This window comes from Coregonus lavaretus (assembly GCF_964263955.1).
Source record: "Coregonus lavaretus genome assembly, chromosome: 13".
NCBI lineage: Eukaryota > Metazoa > Chordata > Actinopteri > Salmoniformes > Salmonidae > Coregonus > Coregonus lavaretus.
Window position 1 is genome coordinate 939881 of NC_140000.1, and position 20277 is coordinate 960157.

At 46.5% G+C, this 20277-nt stretch overlaps 1 protein-coding gene across 1 annotated transcript in view; it reads right to left on the reverse strand.

Moving 5' to 3' along the window:
* The window catches only part of LOC311139272 (uncharacterized protein), a gene marked incomplete at its 5' end in the record, with an annotated part of 67458 nt that overhangs the window by 16744 nt on the left and 30437 nt on the right, over nucleotides 1-20277 (reverse strand). Inside the window, 7 exons of the mRNA XM_084174160.1 lie at nucleotides 66-76; nucleotides 393-428; nucleotides 6165-6236; nucleotides 6456-6509; nucleotides 9593-9646; nucleotides 16007-16060; nucleotides 16718-16813. Of these exons, the coding sequence (XP_084030286.1) occupies nucleotides 66-76; nucleotides 393-428; nucleotides 6165-6236; nucleotides 6456-6509; nucleotides 9593-9646; nucleotides 16007-16060; nucleotides 16718-16813 (377 nt within the window). The remainder of the gene's footprint in view (nucleotides 1-65; nucleotides 77-392; nucleotides 429-6164; nucleotides 6237-6455; nucleotides 6510-9592; nucleotides 9647-16006; nucleotides 16061-16717; nucleotides 16814-20277) is intronic.

Genomic DNA, 20277 nt, shown 5'->3' on the forward strand with positions numbered 1-20277 from the left:
TGTACCTGAATGGCTGGGGTTTGATTTAACTGCTCTAACAGGGCTTGCATTAACTCCTAGAAAACACTCTGTGGAGCTATAAACAGAGAGGAAGGCAGAGAGCTGTGAAGAGACTGGGATAACATCCCAAATGGCACCCTATTCCCTATATAGTGCACTACATTTGATCAGAGCCCTATGGGTCTTGGTCATAAGTAGTGCACTATAAAGGGAATAGGGTGCCATTTGGGACACAGCCTCATCTGAGACAGGGCTGTTAGAGAGCCTCTTAATCCCAGAGCTGATAAACTGCAATTATGTGTGATTTGAGGTTTGAAGCTACTAAAGTATTTCTACACTCCATTTGAATATAAACTGTCTGAACTGAAGCATTGGTCTGAGGGAGAACTTACCCGTTCACCCTTTTCTCCTTTGGTACCAGCAGAGCCCTGTAACAGAGAGTATATATTATAAACACCCTTTGGGACCAGCAGAGCCCTGTAACAGAGATGATATATTATCAACACCCTTTGGGACCAGCAGAGCCCTGTAACAGAGAGGATATATTATCAACACCCTTTGGGACCAGCAGAGCCCTGTAACAGAGAGGATATATTATAAACACCCTTTGGGACCAGCAGAGCCCTGTAACAGAGAGGATATATTATCAACACCCTTTGGGACCAGCAGAGCCCTGTAACAGAGAGGATATATTATCAACACCCTTTGGGACCAGCAGAGCCCTGTAACAGAGAGGATATATTATCAACACCCTTTGGGACCAGCAGAGCCCTGTAACAGAGAGGATATATTATCAACACCCTTTGGGACCAGCAGAGCCCTGTAACAGAGAGGATATATTATAAACACCCTCTGCTTTGGAAATGTAATGGGAGGAAGAGCTTCATGGGCATTTTTCTCCTGAGTTTCAAAGTGCTTTTGTTCTGACTCACAGTTGTACGAAAAAAAAGCATGTCTGTTTAGGAGCGCTTGTCCAAGTCCACTGTAGTAGAAACACTGTGACTGTTACAGCGGTTTATGACCTGCTGGATCGTGTGCTGTCCGTTTTCGTTCGCCAAACACATAAAGCAAATGGATGCACATGTGATCTAACACATTAGACACCAGAGACAGAAAGCTCTAATAAATATGATGTCCATTTAACGATTCTGATATCATGCATGTAACTTGGGACCACAGTATATGAGGAGAGAGGTCATTCGGTCTTTTGTGAAACATGGAGTCATGCATCAACTACCTTGGTGTGTGTCAGGTGTAGAGTATATTCCAGGAATAATATGCCAAGAGTGGACACTGGAAGAGAGAGGTAGAGCTCAGTGTGGCCCCTAGCTGATCATCTACCTCTCATCACCATGACAACCACACTGACAAGACACACACTCACACCGCCAGTCAGAATAGAGGTCTCCTGAGACCCGTGGAAAAGGGCAGCTGTGCCAAGTTTCTGAACATTTTACTGGGATGTGACCAGATTAAAGTGAAGCACAAGGTTTTACTTAGCAAGAAGACGGGACAGATAACCTTGGAAACATGACAGAGGAAACATGACAGAGGAACCATGAGAGAGACCATAATATGCCACATGGGAGAAGTTCTACATGGGAGAGCCAACTGCTTTGAGGCGCACAATACGAAACACGAACAGCTGCCACCATATCCATCCAGATAATGGATGCTGACGTTGCTAACCCTTATATAACAGTCACAAACATCTCGGATTGTAATCCAAACAAAACCAAGGTTTGAGGTTTCTCACAGGCTAATGATCTTCATATGAATAGCCTGATATCTAGCTGGTCACAGGCTAATGTTCTTCATGTGAATAGCCAGATATCTAGCTGGTCACAGGCCAATGATCTTCATGTGACGAGCCAGATATCTAGCTGGTCACAGGCTAATGATCTTCATGTGACGAGCCAGATATCTAGCTGGTCACAAGCTAATGATTTTCATGTGAATAGCCAGATATCTAGCTGGTCACAGGCCAATGATCTTCATGTGACGAGCCAGATATCTAGCTGGTCACAGGCTAATGATCTTCATGTGACGAGCCAGATATCTAGCTGGTCACAAGCTAATGATCTTCATGTGAAAAGCCAGATATCTAGCTGGTCACAAGCTAATGATTTTCATGTGAAAAGCCAGATATCTAGCCGGTCACAGGCTAATGATTTTCATGTGATGCGCCAGATATCTAGCTGGTCACAAGCTAATGATCTTCATGTGAAGAGGCAGATATCTAGCTGGTCACAAGCTAATGATATTCATGTGAAGAGCTAGCTGGGATAAGGATGTTGCTCTTTTGATCTCTCTCTCTCTCTCTCTCTCTCTCTCTCTCTCTCTCTCTCTCTCTCTCTCTCTCTCTCTCTCTCTCTCTCTCTCTCTCTCTGCTGTCCCCCAGGTCTGTGATTGATGGTGTGCTCCAGAGCCAAACGGTGCTTGTCTTTTAGCCCAGGGCTGGATTCAGCTGAATTAACTGTCACCAGCCTCAGCCCATAATCACACCAACAGTTGGCTCATCTCTCTCTCTGGTCCTCCGCTCTGCTCCGGGAGGCAGAGGAGACATTATAGATGGAGACGTTGAAGACACCATAAACAACAGTTGGAGACGTTGAAGACACCATTAACAACAGATGGAGACTGTGACACTCTGGCTCCAGGGACTCTGATTGTTGAGCCAGGGTTGTTATTTTCATTTAGGGTGTATTTCTATGTTGGATCTAGTTGTTCATTTCTATGTTTGGTTTTGTTGTTGATTAGTCATATGACTCCCAATCGGAGGTAACGAGTGTCAGCTGTCGGCTCGTTATCTCTGATTGGGAGCCATATTTAAACTGTGTGGTTTCACCTGGGTTTTGTGGGTTTTTGTTCCATGTTTCTGTCAGTGTTACAGAGGACTTCACTATCGTCATTTGTTGTTTTTTCGTGGTTGCTTTATTAAATAAAGTCATCATGTTCACTCCACGCGCTGCGTATTGGTCCGCTTCTTCAGACGATCGTGACAGAAAAACCCACCATCAAAGGACCAAGCAGCGTGTGAAGCGGCAACAGGACCCAGCTCCAAAGGCTTCCTGGACATGGGAGGAGATTTTGGACGGAAAGGGGTCCTGGACTTGGGAGGAGATCCTGGATGGGATGGATCGCCGTCCATGGAGCGAAACGGTGGAGAGGCGACGGCGAGAGGAGCAACGGCGTCAGCAGGGCCATCATCGTTGGAAGGACGAGAGGCAACCCCAAAAAGTTTTTTGGGGGGGGCACATGGCTTGGACGACGGGGCTAACGGAGGCAGAGAAGGGGCGAATTCAAGAGGCAACCAGGTTACGGGGGTCACTGGCCAAAGTAGGGAAAGGAGATGTAGAGGCACGGCGTGAGAGACTGAGGTGTGTATCCAGTCCGGTCCGGCCCGTTCCAGTTCCCGGGGTAGAGCCAGTGGTGTGTGCCTCCAGTACGGTCCGGCCTGTTACGACCCCTCGCACCAAGGATACGGTGCGCTTCGCCAGCCCGGCCCGGCCTGTTCCGGCCACTCGCACCAGGGATACGGTGCGCTTCGCCAGCCCAGCCCGGCCTGTTCCGGCCACTCGCACCAGGGATACGGTGCGCTTCGCCAGCCCAGCCCGGCCTGTTCCGGCCACTCGCACCAGGGATACGGTGCGCTTCGCCAGCCCAGCCCGGCCTGTTCCGGCCACTCGCACCAGGGATACGGTGCGCTTCGCCAGCCCGGCCCGGCCTGTTCCGGCCACTCGCACCAGGGATACGGTGCGCGTCGCCAGCCCTTTCCCACCAGTGCCTACACCACGCCCCAAGCCTCCTGTGTGTCTCCCGAGTCCTGTGCGTCCTGTTGCTGCTCTCCGCACTAGGCTTAATGTGAGTCCCCAGGGTCCAGCATGCCCTGTTCCGGCTCTCCGCACTAGCCCTTATGTGCGTTCCCAGGGTCCAGCATGCCCTGTTGCTTCTCCCCGCACTAGCCCTGAGATGCGTGTCCTCAGCCCGGTACCTCCAGTTCCGGCACCACGCATCAGGCCTACGGTGCGTCCCCAGGGCCAAGCATGCCCTGTTGCTGCTTCCCGCACTAGCCCTGAGATGCGTGTCCTCAGCCCGGTACCTCCTGTTCCGGCACCACGCACCAGGCCTACGATGCGCCTCAGACGGCCAGAGTCTGCCGTCTGCCCAACGGGGCCTGAACTGTCCGTCTGCCCAGCGCCGTCTGAACTGCCCGTCTGCCCAACGCCGTCTGAACTGTCCGTCTGCCAAGCGCCGCAGGAACTGCCCGTCTGTACTGAGCCTGCAAAGCCGCCCGTCTGCCATGAGCCTTCAGAGCCGTCCGCCAGACCGGAGCCGCTAGAGCTCTCCGCCAGACAGGAGCAGCCAGAGCCTTCCGCCAGACAGGATCAGCCAGAGCCTTCCGCCAGACAGGAGCAGCCAGAGCCTTCCGCCAGACAGGATCAGCCAGAGCCTTCCGCCAGACAGGATCAGCCAGAGCCTTCCGCCAGACAGGAGCAGCCAGAGCCTTCCGCCAGACAGGATCAGCCAGAGCCTTCCGCCAGACAGGATCAGCCAGAGCCTTCCGCCAGACAGGAGCAGCCAGAGCCTTCCGCCAGACAGGATCAGCCAGAGCCTTCTGCCAGACAGGATCAGCCAGAGCCTTCTGCCAGACAGGATCCGCCAGAGCCGTCCAGCCAGGATCCGCCAGAGCCGTCCAGCCAGGATCCGCCAGAGCCAGCCAGCCAGGATCCGCCATTCAGTCCGGTGCTGCCCCTCAGGCCGGTGCTGCCCCTTAGTCAGGTACTGTCCCTTAGTCCGGTGCTGCCCCTTAGTCCGGTGCCGCCCCTTAATCCAGTGGGGTTTAGTGGGGGGGTGGTCAGGTGGAGGGGGCTACGGAAGCGGATAGTGACTAAGGTGGGGTGGGGACCACGACCTGGGCCAGAGCCGCCACCATGGACAGACGCCCACCCAGACCCTCCCCTAGACGGTATGCTGGTGCGCCCGGAGTTCGCACCTTTAGGGGGGGGTACTGTGACACTCTGGCTCCAGGGACTCTGATTGTTGAGCCAGGGTTGTTATTTTCATTTAGGGTGTATTTCTATGTTGGATCTAGTTGTTCATTTCTATGTTTGGTTTTGTTGTTGATTAGTCATATGACTCCCAATCGGAGGTAACGAGTGTCAGCTGTCGGCTCGTTATCTCTGATTGGGAGCCATATTTAAACTGTGTGGTTTCACCTGGGTTTTGTGGGTTTTTGTTCCATGTTTCTGTCAGTGTTACAGAGGACTTCACTATCGTCATTTGTTGTTTTTTCGTGGTTGCTTTATTAAATAAAGTCATCATGTTCACTCCACGCGCTGCGTATTGGTCCGCTTCTTCAGACGATCGTGACAGAGACGTTGAAGACACCATAAACAACAGTTGGAGACGTTGAAGACACCATTAACAACAGATGGAGACGTTGAAGACACCATAAACAACAGTTGGAGACGTTGAAGACACCATAAACAACAGTTGGAGACGTTGAAGACACCATAAACAACAGATGGAGACGTTGAAGACACCATTAACAACAGATGGAGACGTTGAAGACACCATAAACAACAGTTGGAGACGTTGAAGACACCATAAACAACAGATGGAGACGTTGAAGACACCATAAACAACAGATGGAGACGTTGAAGACACCATTAACAACAGATGGAGACGTTGAAGACACCATAAACAACAGTTGGAGACGTTGAAGACACCATTAACAACAGATGGAGACGTTGAAGACACCATAAACAACAGTTGGAGACGTTGAAGACACCATTAACAACAGATGGAGACGTTGAAGACACCATAAACAACAGTTGGAGACGTTGAAGACACCATTAACAATATAGATCTTCTAGTGCAAGATGGCTTCTATGGCTTTAAGGTCATTTGAAATGACAAGCAGAGATATATTTCAGGGATGTACAGTCCAGAGGGCATTGTGTAGGAAGACCATGGAAGGTCCCCCAATGTGGAATCATTGACAGGTAGAGGACAGGAAACTTTGACCCATGCAAATCTTGTAGTAACCTGATTAACTTCTTTCAACAGACCTGGGTGGTCTGATGGTGAGTCAATCAACCAACCAAGGGTTCAAAGCAAAGTGTAGAAATGTAAGGAAGAATATCAGGTGGTTTACTTACAGGTGGTCCCTGGTCTCCCAGCGGTCCAGGAGAGCCACTTCCACCAGGGGCCCCGGGTGCTCCAGGACTGCCCTGGTAAAGACACAAATGATCAAGGATGAAATAACAAACTACAAGGTAACTCAAGTTATGTACATTTCATGCATGGATAAGAATTGGAATTGAACCATAATATTTGTAGAGAGAGAGAGAGGGAGGAAAAGGAAGTACAGCAGCACTTAATATATAATAATATAATATATAATAATATAATATATCATAATATAAATTATAATATGCCATTTCACTTACAACGGGGCCTGTAGTACCCTGCTGTCCTTGTGGTCCATCCTTCCCAGGCAGGCCCTTTGAACAGAACAGACAGGATCAACACACCAACTACTGCTTTCCCAGCCAGGCCCTTAGGTCAGAACAGACAGGATCAACACATACTACTGCTTTCCCAGCCAGGCCCTTAGGTCAGAACAGACAGGATCAACACATACTACTGCTTTCCCAGCCAGGCCCTTAGGTCAGAACAGACAGGATCAACACACCAACTACTGCTTTCCCAGCCAGGCCCTTAGGTCAGAACAGACAGTAGCATAAACACTGAACATAACCTCCCATGATCAAAACACCAATGACTTCTGCAGAGATTCTTCATTGAAACCCAATAGCCTGAAACCCTCCACAACAACACTAATGATGATAGTGGGATAATGAGTACAGTAAGAGTAAGCCAGTCAGCGCTTAAATGGTTTGTTATGTTTGTCTGGCTGACCTCTGGCTGACCTCTGGCTGACCTCTGGTTACCGTATCCACACTTACTTTCACAAACTGTAAGAGTCCTCTTCAGCTACTAACCGCACAACTGTAATCAACCCACCAGCCTTATTCTAAAGCTTTCAGACACACAGAAGAATGGGTCAAGTAGGAAAACAGATGAGAAGGCATTATGGTGCTAGTCTGGTATTCAAAACGAAATATCGCTCCATTTCATGAATGTTTCATAATAGTGAAACAGAGCGATGTTCAGTTTTGTATTCCAGGCTATTGGGGTGCACGCACGTATGGCTGCGCGACTCCAGTCAATGATTCAACTGAGGACAATCCCAAATCTGCTTAGATAGCGGTTCAACTCGATTAAAAAAGATAGAATGACATCATAATTTGGATTGGAGTGAACATGAATAAAGTTATCTGGAGGAAAACAAGGAACGTAAACACAATGTTTCCTGCAATCTGTCATGACATGGTTTTAACTTCCAAAAGTTAAATTCTCATTTTCAATTTCCTTGTAAATTGCCAGAGTGATACCAACAACCATTTGCCTGTCCTTGCTTCAAATGTCTGTCGAGGTTTACATCACAACTAAACGGACGCTTGACTGGAAACATTGAACCAACTGAAAGTTGCACTACAACCCAAGGACTATTTCAGGACAAGCCAATTAGAGAAAGTGTTCCTCAAGGGCACATAACCAACACAAATACTAATCAATGAGCTATGGGTTCTCTTTTCTGCGGTTTTCTGTAGTTCAGCATGGCTGCTTCAAAGCCCATTCTCTTTGCCAGAGTGGGTCGACCAGAGTCCCTAGTGTGGGAGTCAACCCCCAGTCAAGCAGTAGAAAGCAGTAAACACCTCCCAGTAAAACCTCATTACGAGGCTCCGGAGTGAGGCCTTGTGAAGGCCAAGTGTAGCTAGAGGAGAGGCCAGAAAGCAGGGGTGGAGCAGGAATGGGGACTAGTGAAGGCCAAGAGGGGCTGTGGAGAGGCCAGAAAGCAGGGGTGGAGCTGGAATGGGGACTAGTGAAGGCCAAGAGGGGCTGTGGAGAGGCCAGAAAGCAGGGGTGGAGCTGGAATGGGGACTAGTGAAGGCCAAGAGGGGCTGTGGAGAGGCCAGAAAGCAGGGGTGGAGCTGGAATGGGGACTAGTGAAGGCCAAGAGGGGCTGTGGAGAGGGCTGGAGCTGGGCCTATTGGTCCATAAAGAAGAGCGGAACCAGAGCTGTGGTTTATCACTGGAGAATCAAGAAAAGCAGGCCGCTTTCTGTCCACATAGAGTGTCAACTAACTGCGTCAAACTGTGATGACTGTAAATTAAACGCACAAAAAAATGGGACCTTCTCCAAGGAATAATGGCTACGGAAATCCCTGGTCTTGTTAAGTCACAGATAGTTAATTCAGAGGAGAAGGCTATCATGATTAATTATGTCCTGTGTTGCTCTAACCGATTTAATAGAAACAAAGTACAGTTCCCAAGAGGAGTCTATTGTTTTTTCTTTTCTGATCTCTCTTGACATCTTTAAAGATGTTACAAACACAGACCGTCCTCTACATTCACAGATGTGTTGCTCTGAGGTGTACAGTTAAGTATATCAGGCCGTCCTCTACGTTCACAGATGTGTTGCTCTGAGGTGTACAGTTAAGTATATCAGGCCGTCCTCTACGTTCACAGATGTGTTGCTCTGAGGTGTACAGTTAAGTATATTCCATCAGAGTCTTTGGCAACTGGCCAATATTACAGTCTTGTGAATGGAACAATCTGGCACTATCATTTACGGTCCAGTAAAGTGTTCCATTATTTATGAAAATTAAGATGATTTATAACATTTGAGCTGTAAGCAGCAGCATCATATCATCGTCACCATCATTATCCATGGCATCTATAAATCTAGATTGCAGTTTTGACCCCTGAGAGTCATAGAAAGAGCTGTAGTGGTTTGAATACGATCTTACAAGATCTTAGAGGATCTTAGAGGATCTTAGAGGGGTCAAATGTGCTCAGTCAGCTTATGGCCGTCGTTGAGGAGCCGGCCATGTGTGGATAACAAGGATGGAGATTCCATATCACTTCATACTACGGTGTTCTTTTCCGTATCTGTTCGATCAGTGCAGAAGCTTGTGTGATACTAAAGCAGATTCCGATGGAGATCTACTGTATGTTGAAAAGTGAAAGTCATATGGTAACATCATTGGGATTGAGTTGACTTAATGTCACACAAGTTCACCCTAAAACCATTCTGTTGCTGTAGCAACCTATGTTGCTTTCTTCAGTCTTTGGGATAAAAATGCGTATTACGAAGGTTCGATATCAACACATCTATTCACGTGTTGTCAGAGTATGAGACATAAAATTGATTCATAGGGAAATCAAAACAGCACTCTGTAAACATCTCATGAGCATTCAACCAGTGATTTAAAGCTTCGTGGCATAAAAACTTCAGAGTTATGTTCGTGTGAGGAAGGAAACAGAATTATGGGCTTCAAAATATGGAAACAACTATTTTGGCTTTAATATTAACATTAGATGGGAACCATAAAACTAAGCTAAAGAGCTCAGGGTGCTCGTGCATTGAGCAGGTCATAGGTCATACGAACAGAATATACATAGAATACATAATACAAATAATCGATCTGTAAGTCGAACAACATGAATAGACTGTTACCCTCTGTCCAACTTGTCCATCTCTTCCTGGTCCGCCAGGAGATCCACCAATACCCTGCAAACAAAATAACAAAACACAGAGTCAAAGTGATTTAAACATGGAGAAACTTTATTAATTCAGACTGAATGGTGAACATCTCATTTACAACATGAGAAACCTTATTAATTCAGACTGAATGGTGAACATCTCATTTACAACATGAGAAACCTTATTAATTCAGACTGAATGGTGAACATCTCATTTACAACATGAGAAACCTTATTAATTCAGACTGAATGGTGAACATCTCATTTACAACATGAGAAACCTTATTAATTCAGACTGAATGGTGAACATCTCATTTACAACATGGAGAAACCTTATTAATTCAGACTGAATGGTGAACATCTCATTTACAACATGAGAAACCTTATTAATTCAGACTGAATGGTGAACATCTCATTTACAACATGAGAAACTTTATTAATTCAGAATGAATGGTGAACAGTTCAACACCAGCGAAAGCTCTGCTGTGTGTATCCAGTCTCCTACAACTCACACATCCCATTCCAAACATAATCATAACTTAGCTATGAGGTTATAAAATATGTATATTTTTGCCACAACATTACAAGAGTGGTCGTAAAGCCTAGTAATGAAAGGTGGGGATGTTATGCAGAGAGGAGAGGAGAGGAGAGGAGAGGAGAGAAGAGAAGAGAAGAGAAGAGAAGAGAAGAGGAGAGGAGAGGAGAGGAGAGGAGAGGAGAGGAGAGGAGAGGAGAGGAGAGGAGAGGAGAGGAGAGGAGAGGAGAGGAGAGGAGAGGAGAGGAGAGGAGAGATTAATGTTGTGTTGTAAGACCAGATCCTGGCACTAAAAACCACCAGCCCTGATATCTTCCCTGTCAGCTATACACACACACAGTCCCCATCCTGGCCCTGAGAGATGTGGTAGCGGCTAGGAAGAGACAGGCAGAGAGCAGACGCAGCAAGGCCAACAGATTGTGTTCCTTTTTCCCTACCACCGGCCAGACCCTACCAGTCACTCTGGTGCTCTCTACCACCGACCAGACCCTGCCAGTCACTCTGGTGCTCTCTACCACCGGCCAGACCCTACCAGTCACTCTGCTGCTCTCTGCCATCGGCCAGACCACCATCAACCCCTCGAGACTGAGAATGGTGGGTAAGGGGTGCTACTCAATGCATCTGTTAGACATCTGTGAAGTAACATAGTTTCAATCATACCCCCTCCCCCAGTCTACCACCATCCCCTACCATCACCCCTACCATCACCACTACCATCACCACTACCACCATCCCCTACCATCACCACTACCATCACCACTACCATCACCACTACCATCACCACTACCACCATCCCCTACCATCACCACTACCACCATCCCCTACCATCACCACTACCACCATCCCCTACCATCACCACCACCATCACCACTACCATCACCACTACCACCATCCCCTACCATCACCACTACCATCACCACTACCACCATCCCCTACCATCACCACTACCATCACCACTACCACCATCCCCTACCATCACCACTACCATCACCACTACCACCATCCCCTACCATCACCACTACCATCACCACTACCACCATCCCCTACCATCACCACTACCATCACCACTACCACCATCCCCTACCATCACCACTACCATCACCACTACCACCATCCCCTACCATCACCACTACCATCACCACTACCACCATCCCCTACCATCACCACCACCATCACCACTACCACCATCCCCTACCATCACCACTACCATCACCACTACCACCATCCCCTACCATCACCACTACCATCACCACTACCACCATCCCCTACCATCACCACTACCATCACCACTACCACCATCCCCTACCATCACCACTACCATCACCACTACCACCATCCCCTACCATCACCACTACCATCACCACTACCACCATCCCCTACCATCACCACTACCATCACCACTACCACCATCCCCTACCATCACCACTACCATCACCACTACCACCATCCCCTACCATCACCACCACCATCACCACTACCATCACCACTACCACCATCCCCTACCATCACCACTACCACCATCCCCTACCATCACCACTACCATCACCACTACCACCATCCCCTACCATCACCACTACCATCACCACTACCATCACCACTACCATCACCACTACCATCACCACTACCATCACCCCTACCATCACCACTACCACCACCACTCAGACACACATCCTTTGCTATTCATTGAAGTGGCCCCCCCCCATGCATTTTTCACTGTCAGGTTGAAACTGAGAGGAGAGGGGAGCGCTCATGACAGGGGTTATATTGTCTTTACTGCATAGTGTGGCTGGTGGTGGTGAGAGACAGAGAGAGGAAAATAGCTCTGTAATGGATGATGTGATGGGGTGCGTCCCAAATGGCACCCTTTTCCCTATGCAGCACACTACCTGCACCACTCAGGGAATAGGGTGCCATTTGGGAAGCAGGCATATTCTCTGTGGCTGCTGTAGATCACAGCAGGTCCTTGAAGGAACCTTCCAGAAGAACCCCATATACTGTATACTCTTAGGGGTTCTGACAAAACGCAGTATTACTTTGTATCCACATGTAAGTATGGCGAGGGGCGTCGTGCCCTTTTATTGATGGCACAGTGCCTTGTAAAGAGAAAGACCCTACTGGAGATGTATTGACTGTCAATGCAGCAGTTAGGTCGAGCTAGGTCAGTGGTATTCGAACTTTTTTAAGCTGGGATCCCATTTTTTCCGGTAGAATTTCTTCCGATGCCACCCCACCCCAAATCTAGTGACACAACCTTAAACTCTGTACATTTTGATTTTTACATCAACAAATAACCTTCAATTATTACATTTTCATCTCCTATCAAAATGAAAAGAAACCAATAAATACATTTACTCAATACATTTTATTTTATATTATTTGTATATTGTCCCACACAATAATCTGTACTCTTAATTTTTATTTTATTTGATATATTTTGGCGACCCTACGGCAATTCCCCCGACACGCCACTAGGAGCTAGCTTCTGGAATATGTTGCAGTGTTGTGACGTGGATTTGAATCCCGGGTCCAGTGGGGCAAGGATGATGCCAACACAGAACCAAGTTGATTTATCCCTACAATATCTCTATTCTTATCTCCTTATCACTGTTGTTTATTGGAAGATGCCAACCAGTCTGATTACAGTTATTGTTACTGACTAGCCTGCCTGGTCCTTGCCTGACACCCTCTCTCTACAGTGGGCCTTGGATGGGTTTGTTATACCCTGGCAAGGCCTTGTGGATGTTGGCAGCTAGTCACAGGATGATATTATTTCAAAGGCGTGGAAACAGCCCCAGGGGACCTTGGCTTTAACCAGTCGTTAGTGGAAACAGAACAGTCAGAATGTATGGATTCAAATTCAAAAAGAAACTGTCGCTGGTGATGTGTAAAATCAGTATGACATGTAAAACCAGTTGAATAAGGTATTTACTTGGAATTTAGTAAGTATGTGTTTCTGAATGATTATGTGAAGGACACATCGATCTCTGTAAAAGACATGGACAAGGCCAGAGGCAAATGAGCAATTCCATGTTTTGTGTAGTTAATGTGCGACATGATATTCTCTTCCACTCACTACTTGGATTGTATTTGGATTGCTACTTGGGTAGGATAATCACAAGGTTTTTATGCCTATCCTGTTCCAGTAAATCCTCTTCTTGGAATAATGCTGTAGAAGTTGAGTTTAGGCCATCTATCAAAAGTGTATTTTGGATCCTGGGCCACATGTATTTCTAAGAGTAGAATGAAAGGTTGAGAGTAGTCTGGACAATGGACATCAACCTTTTCCTTGTCTGATGTACCTGGGATGACCTGTCATGTCTGTGGCCTTCTCTCCCTTCTCCTCCACCACAAAGGGACAAGAACAGGACATAGAAAGTCCCTTCTCCTCTACCACAAAGGGACAATAGAGGACATAGAAAGTCCTGACTCCTCCACCACAAAGGGACAAAAACAGGACATAGAAAGTCCTGACTCCTCCACCACAAAGGGACAAAAACAGGACATAGAAAGTCCTGACTCCTCCACCACAAAGGGACAATAGAGGACATAGAAAGTCCTGACTCCTCCACCACAAAGGGACAATAGAGGACATAGAAAGTCCTGACTCCTCCACCACATGAGTAAGGGGGTTTCAGGCAGCAGCGGTGCAAATACTGTAATGATATTGTAGTAGTCCCCTGTCTAGATGCTTTCTATGTCCTGTTTTTGTCCCTTTGTGGTGGAGGAGTCAGGACTTTCTATGTAATAGCATTCTGTAGACAGACTTCTATAGAAATGGCATTCTGTAGACACAGGCTTCTATATAAATGGCATTCTGTAGACACAGACTTCTATAGAAATGGCATTCTGTAGACACAGACTTCTATAGAAATGGCATTCTGTAGACACAGACTTCTATAGAAATGGCATTCTGTAGACACAGACTTCTATAGAAATGGCATTCTGTAGACACAGGCTTCTATAGAAATGGCATTCTGTAGACACAGACTTCTATAGAAATGGCATTCTGTAGATAGACTTCTATAGAAATGGCATTCTGTAGACACAGACTTCTATAGAAATGGCATTCTGTAGACACAGACTTCTATAGAAATGGCATTCTGTAGACACAGACTTCTATAGAAGGTAATTAATTATCTGATCTGTCCTCTAAGCAGACTAGGCTCAGTAATTAATCATGTTAGTTAATCATGGGTTTCTCATGTGACTGATTCCATTAGTCTGGTAGCAGAAGGGGAAGCCCTATGTGTCGGGGTAGGGTGTCAGAGACATGTGACTAATTCCATTTTTTTATTTATTTTACCTTTATTTAACTAGGCAAGTCAGTTAAGAACAAATTCTTATTTACAATGAAACCCACACCGGCCAAACCCGGACGACGCTGGGCCAATTGTGCGCCGCCCTATGGGACTCCCAATCACGGCCGGTTGTGATACAGCCTGGAATCGAACCAGGGGGTCTGTAGTGACGCCTCTAGCGCTGAGATGCAGTGCCTTAGACCGCTGCGCCACTCGGGAGCCCTACGTAGTGCACTAATTTTGTACTATGTAGGGAATAAGGTACCATTTGGGACGTAGGTCTCGCCTCGACCTCGTAAGTATGAATAATGTATGCACTCACTAACTGTAAGTCGCTCTGGATAAGAGCGTCTGCTAAATGACTAAAATGTAAATGTAAATGTAACGCGACGCCAAGACAGGAACCTTCTCCCAGCTGCCGTGTGACTGGGCTTATCTCTCCCTCACCACACACACACACACACACACACACACACACACACACACACACACACACACACACACACACACACACACACACACACACACACACACACACACACACACACACACACACACACTGTAATTACTGTGCCTGCCTTGCGCACCAAGCCCCACATGTAGAGCATGATACATCCACAACTATGACTATAATAGGTTTTCCAGTCAGTGGAAGGTTGATCTAATGGACAGAGTTAATTAAGCTGTTTCCTTGTTGGATACACCGAGGCCACAGCAATCCGAGTGTTTGTCTCTGTGGAGGTAGTAATCACTAGTCACAACACAGTGTCTCTGTGGAGGTAGTAATCACTAGTCACAACACAGTGTCTCTGTGGAGGTAGTAATCACTAGTCTCAACACAGTGTCTCTGTGGAGGTAGTAATCACTAGTCACAACACAGTGTCTCTGTAATCACTAGTCTCAACACAGTGTCTCTGTGGAGGTAGTTATCACTAGTCATAACACAATGTCTCTGTGGAGGTAGTAATCACTAGTCACAACACAGTGTCTCTGTAATCACTAGTCTCAACACAGTGTCTCTGTGGAGGTAGTAATCACTAGTCTCAACACAGTGTCTCTGTGGAGGTAGTAATCACTAGTCACAACACAGTGTCTCTGTGGAGGTAGTAATCACTAGTCTCAACACAGTGTCTCTGTGGAGGTAGTAATCACTAGTCACAACACAGTGTCTCTGTGGAGGTAGTAATCACTAGTCTCAACACAGTGTCTCTGTGGAGGTAGTAATCACTAGTCACAATACAACACAGTGTCTCTCTGGAGGTAGTAATCACTAGTCTCAACACAGTGTCTCTGTGGAGGTAGTAATCACTAGTCACAACACAACACAGTGTCTCTGTGGAGGTAGTAATCACTAGTCACAACACAGTGTCTCTGTGGAGGTAGTAATCACTTGTCACAACACAACACAGTGTCTCTGTGGAGGTAGTAATCACTAGTCACAACACAGTGTCTCTGTGGAGGTAGTAATCACTTGTCACAACACAACACAGTGGGTTACTGTGGGAGTCAGGAGAGGAAAAGAAAATGGAGCTGAGGAATGTGTGTCTTTACTCACCTGAGGTCCTGGGAAACCAATATCTCCTTTCTCTCCCTTTTCACCATTACCACCCTGAAAGAGAAACGGACACCAGAAAAACGACTTCCTCTGAATCATTCCTTTGTCATTTTGTCATTTCATACAAAGCCAGTGGGTTGGTGGAATGGTTAGCAAATTATTGACTGTACATTATATCATATGCGGCACACAGTTATGGCACACAGTTTAACCAAAGGCAAAAATGTGTGTTCATATACAGGTTATATACTGTATCATATATTATGTTCATATATACTCTGAGTGTATATATATGAACATAAGATATTATATATACTGTATCTTACCGGTGGTCCCTGGATGGAATGTCCACTAGATCCCTCAGGACCAGGGTTAGGGTTATAGGTCATATATCATATCTTACCGGTGGTCCCTGGATGGAATGTCCACTTGACCCCTCAGGACCAGGGTTAGGGTTATAGGTCATATATCATATCTTACCGGTGGTCCCTGGATGGAATGTCCACTAGATCCCTCAGGACCAGGGTTAGGGTTATAGGTCATATATCATATCTTACCGGTGGTCCCTGGATGGAATGTCCACTTGACCCCTCAGGACCAGGGTTAGGGTTATAGGTCATATATCATATCTTACCGGTGGTCCCTGGATAGAATGTCCACTAGACCCCTCAGGACCAGGGTTAGGGTTATAGGTCATATATCATATCTTACCGGTGGTCCCTGGATGGAATGTCCACTAGGCCCTTGAGGACCAGGGGGGCCCTGTGGTCCTGGAGGGCCTTTATCACCAACTAGTCCTTGAGGCCCCTGAAGAACACAGACCATTTATTTAATCACACAATGTTAACCAATGACTCATGACTGTTTACTACTGATTCATAAACTATATATAAACTAATAAACGGATTAATAGTCTATAAACTACTTAAAAACCTTTAGAAGACATTCATAAAGCACACCTTAATGTAAAGTGTTACAACAACAGAGTGATTAACCGCCCTGTTTATCACATGACATAAAATGGAATTGAACTGCAAGTTTGTTAGGTCTTCACTCTGGTGATAAATATGTGTATAGAGCTAATGCCTGTCAGCCTTCCTTCTGAAACACAATGCCATTGCCTTGGGTCCCTCGCAGCCACACATAAATGTCATATTCATAAAAGTGAAGACAAAGTACAGCGGGTAGCCCACATGATTGTTCTCCGAGGATACTCCAGCATGGAGTTTCCATTGGGGACTGTGCTCTAGGAAATCGATTTAGTTTGTGTCCCAAATGGCACCACAGGGCTCTGGTCAAAAGTAGTGCACTCTCTAGGGAATAGGGTGCAAATCAGGACGCATTTTAGCCATTACCCAACAGTACATTTGAAATGAGATTACAGCCGTCCTGTGTTGGGTTTGTTTGGCACCATAACGTAATCTGTTCCTAGCATGGCCTCGCCGTTCACATCTGTTGTAACTATGTTAGCGAGCTGCGAGCGCGAAACTGGGTTATAGCAGAGGGACTGGAGGGGCCGAAGCAGGCAGCCACAGAGGCTAATAAAACAGTCATACAGACGGAGAGAGGGGACTGCTCCATACCGAAAAAAAATACCAAACCTGGGTTCAAACACTATTTAAAATCTTTCAAATAATTTGAGTGTTTGATTTAGTGTCAGGTCGGCAGGGTTTGAATGCCAGGTGGGCGGGGTTTGAATGCCCGGTGGGCGGGGTTTGAATGCCAGGTGGGCGGGGTTTGAATGCCAGGTGGGCGGTGTTTGAATGCCAGGTGGGCGGGGTTTAAATACCAGGTGGGCGGGGTTTGAACACCAGGTGGGCGGGGTTTGAATGCCATGTGGCCGGGGTTTGAATGCCAGGTGGGCGGGGTTTGCACTTTTCTAATTAGTTCCATTGCAACAGGCCAGTTCAATCGAGCACAGCTGTAGTATTTGAAATTATTTCAAATAGTATTTGAACCCAGGTCTGAGTCAGACACAGAGCGAACTGGAATAACAAAGTTTCAGCGTACTCCTAAAACTACAGTCCAAATAAGCTATAATATGATTCTGTTTAACTATAACCTACACAAGCCTCTCTTGGCTTCAACATGAAGACTGCTGGCATAAAGAAAGAATGACACGGCAAGGTTTACTCAGTGTGTGAAAACAGTGACATCCTCCAAAAATAACAGAATTGCACGTTACGTTGCATGTTTATGTATTTCCACATCTCGGCCGTTGTTTCAGGCAATTTTTTTTGGAAGACATTCCATCGTATTCTTTATGTTCCAAGTTCTGGGTGGCCCCCTCACGCACTGTGGTAGAGTATGTGTTACTATTGAAGCACTGAGCTGCTACAGTGTCACGGCTTCCTCCCAAGCTGCCTCCTCTCCTTGTTCGGGCAGACTTCGGCGTTCGTCGTCACCGGCCTTCCAGCCACTGCCGCATCACATCTCATCATTCCATTTGTTTTGTCTTGTCAATTACACACACCTGGTCCATATCCCCTCATTAGTACATGTGTAAGTGTTCCCTCTGCCCCCATTGTCCTTGTGGGTGATTGTTTAATGTGAGGAGAGAGTAGCTCGGTTGAGCTCCGTGTATTTTGTATTGCCGGGGTATATTTTCCCCGTGTGCCTGTTTTGTTCCAGTGCGCCTGTTTTGCGCACTGGACTGTTTTAAGCATTTCTGCGTAACTCTGTACTACGGAATAAACTCTGTATACTGTGATTTACCCTCCTGCGCCTGACTCCTTCAAATCACCCATCACATACAAAACATACAGCCAACATGGCAGAGGCTCATACACAAAAAATTTATGCACACATGACTGTAAGTCATATATTAATTAATATTAATTATTATTAATAATATTAATTATTATTAATTATTAATAATATTAAGAACACCTTCCTAATATTGAGTACCCCCCCCCCCAATCCCATGTTGACTTCAATGCTTCCCACAGTTGTGTCAAATTGTCTGGATGTCTTTTGGGTGGAGGACCATTCTTGATACACACGGGAAACGGTTAAGCGTGAAAAACCCAGCAGCGGTGCAGTTCTTGACACAAACTGGTGCGCCTGGCACCTACTGCCATAACCTGTTCAAAGGCACTTAAATATTTTGTCTTTCCCATTTACCCTCTGAATGGCACACATACACAATCCATGTCTCAATTGTCTCAAGACTTAAAAATCATTCTTTAACCTGTCTCCTCCCCTTCATCTACACTGATTGAAGTGGATTTAACAAGGGACATCAATAAGGGATCATAGCTTTCAATTGGATTCACCTGGACAGTCTATGTCATGTTCTGTACACTGAGCTGTATTGTGATGGAGTCTCTCCAGTATGTGTTACTGTGGAAACACTGAGCTGCATTGGGATGGAGTCTCTCCAGTATGTGTTACTGTGGAAACACTGAGCTGTATTGTGATGGAGTCCCCCAGTATGTGTTACTGTGGAAACACTGAGCTGTATTGTGATGGAGTCCCCCAGTATGTGTTACTGTGGAAACACTGAGCTGCATTGTGATGGAGTCCCCCAGTATGTGTTACTGTGGAAACACTGAGCTGTATTGTGATGGAGTCCCCCAGTATGTGTTACTGTGGAAACACAGCTGTATTAGGATGGAGTCTCTCCAGTATGTGTTACTGTGGAAACACTGAGCTGTATTGTGATGGAGTCCCCCAGTATGTGTTACTGTGGAAACACTGAGCTGTATTGTGATGGAGTCTCTCCAGTATGTGTTACTGTGGAAACACTGAGCTGTATTGGGATGGAGTCCCCCAGTATGTGTTACTGTGGAAACACTGAGCTGCATTGTGATGGAGTCCCCCAGTATGTGTTACTGTGGAAACACTGAGCTGCATTGTGATGGAGTCCCCCAGTATGTGTTACTGTGGAAACACTGAGCTGTATTGGGATGGAGTCCCCCAGTATGTGTTACTGTGGAAACACTGAGCTGCATTGTGATGGAGTCCCCCAGTATGTGTTACTGTGGAAACACTGAGCTGTATTGTGATGGAGTCTCTCCAGTATGTGTTACTGTGGAAACACTGAGCTGCATTGTGATGGAGTCCCCCAGTATGTGTTACTGTGGAAACACTGAGCTGTATTGTGATGGAGTCTCTCCAGTATGTGTTACTGTGGAAACACTGAGCTGTATTGTGATGGAGTCCCTCTGTCTGTGTCCCAAATGGCACCCTATTCCCAATGTAGTGCACTTCTTTTCACCAGAGCCCTGATCAAACGTAGTACACTATACAGAGAACAGGGTGTCATTTGG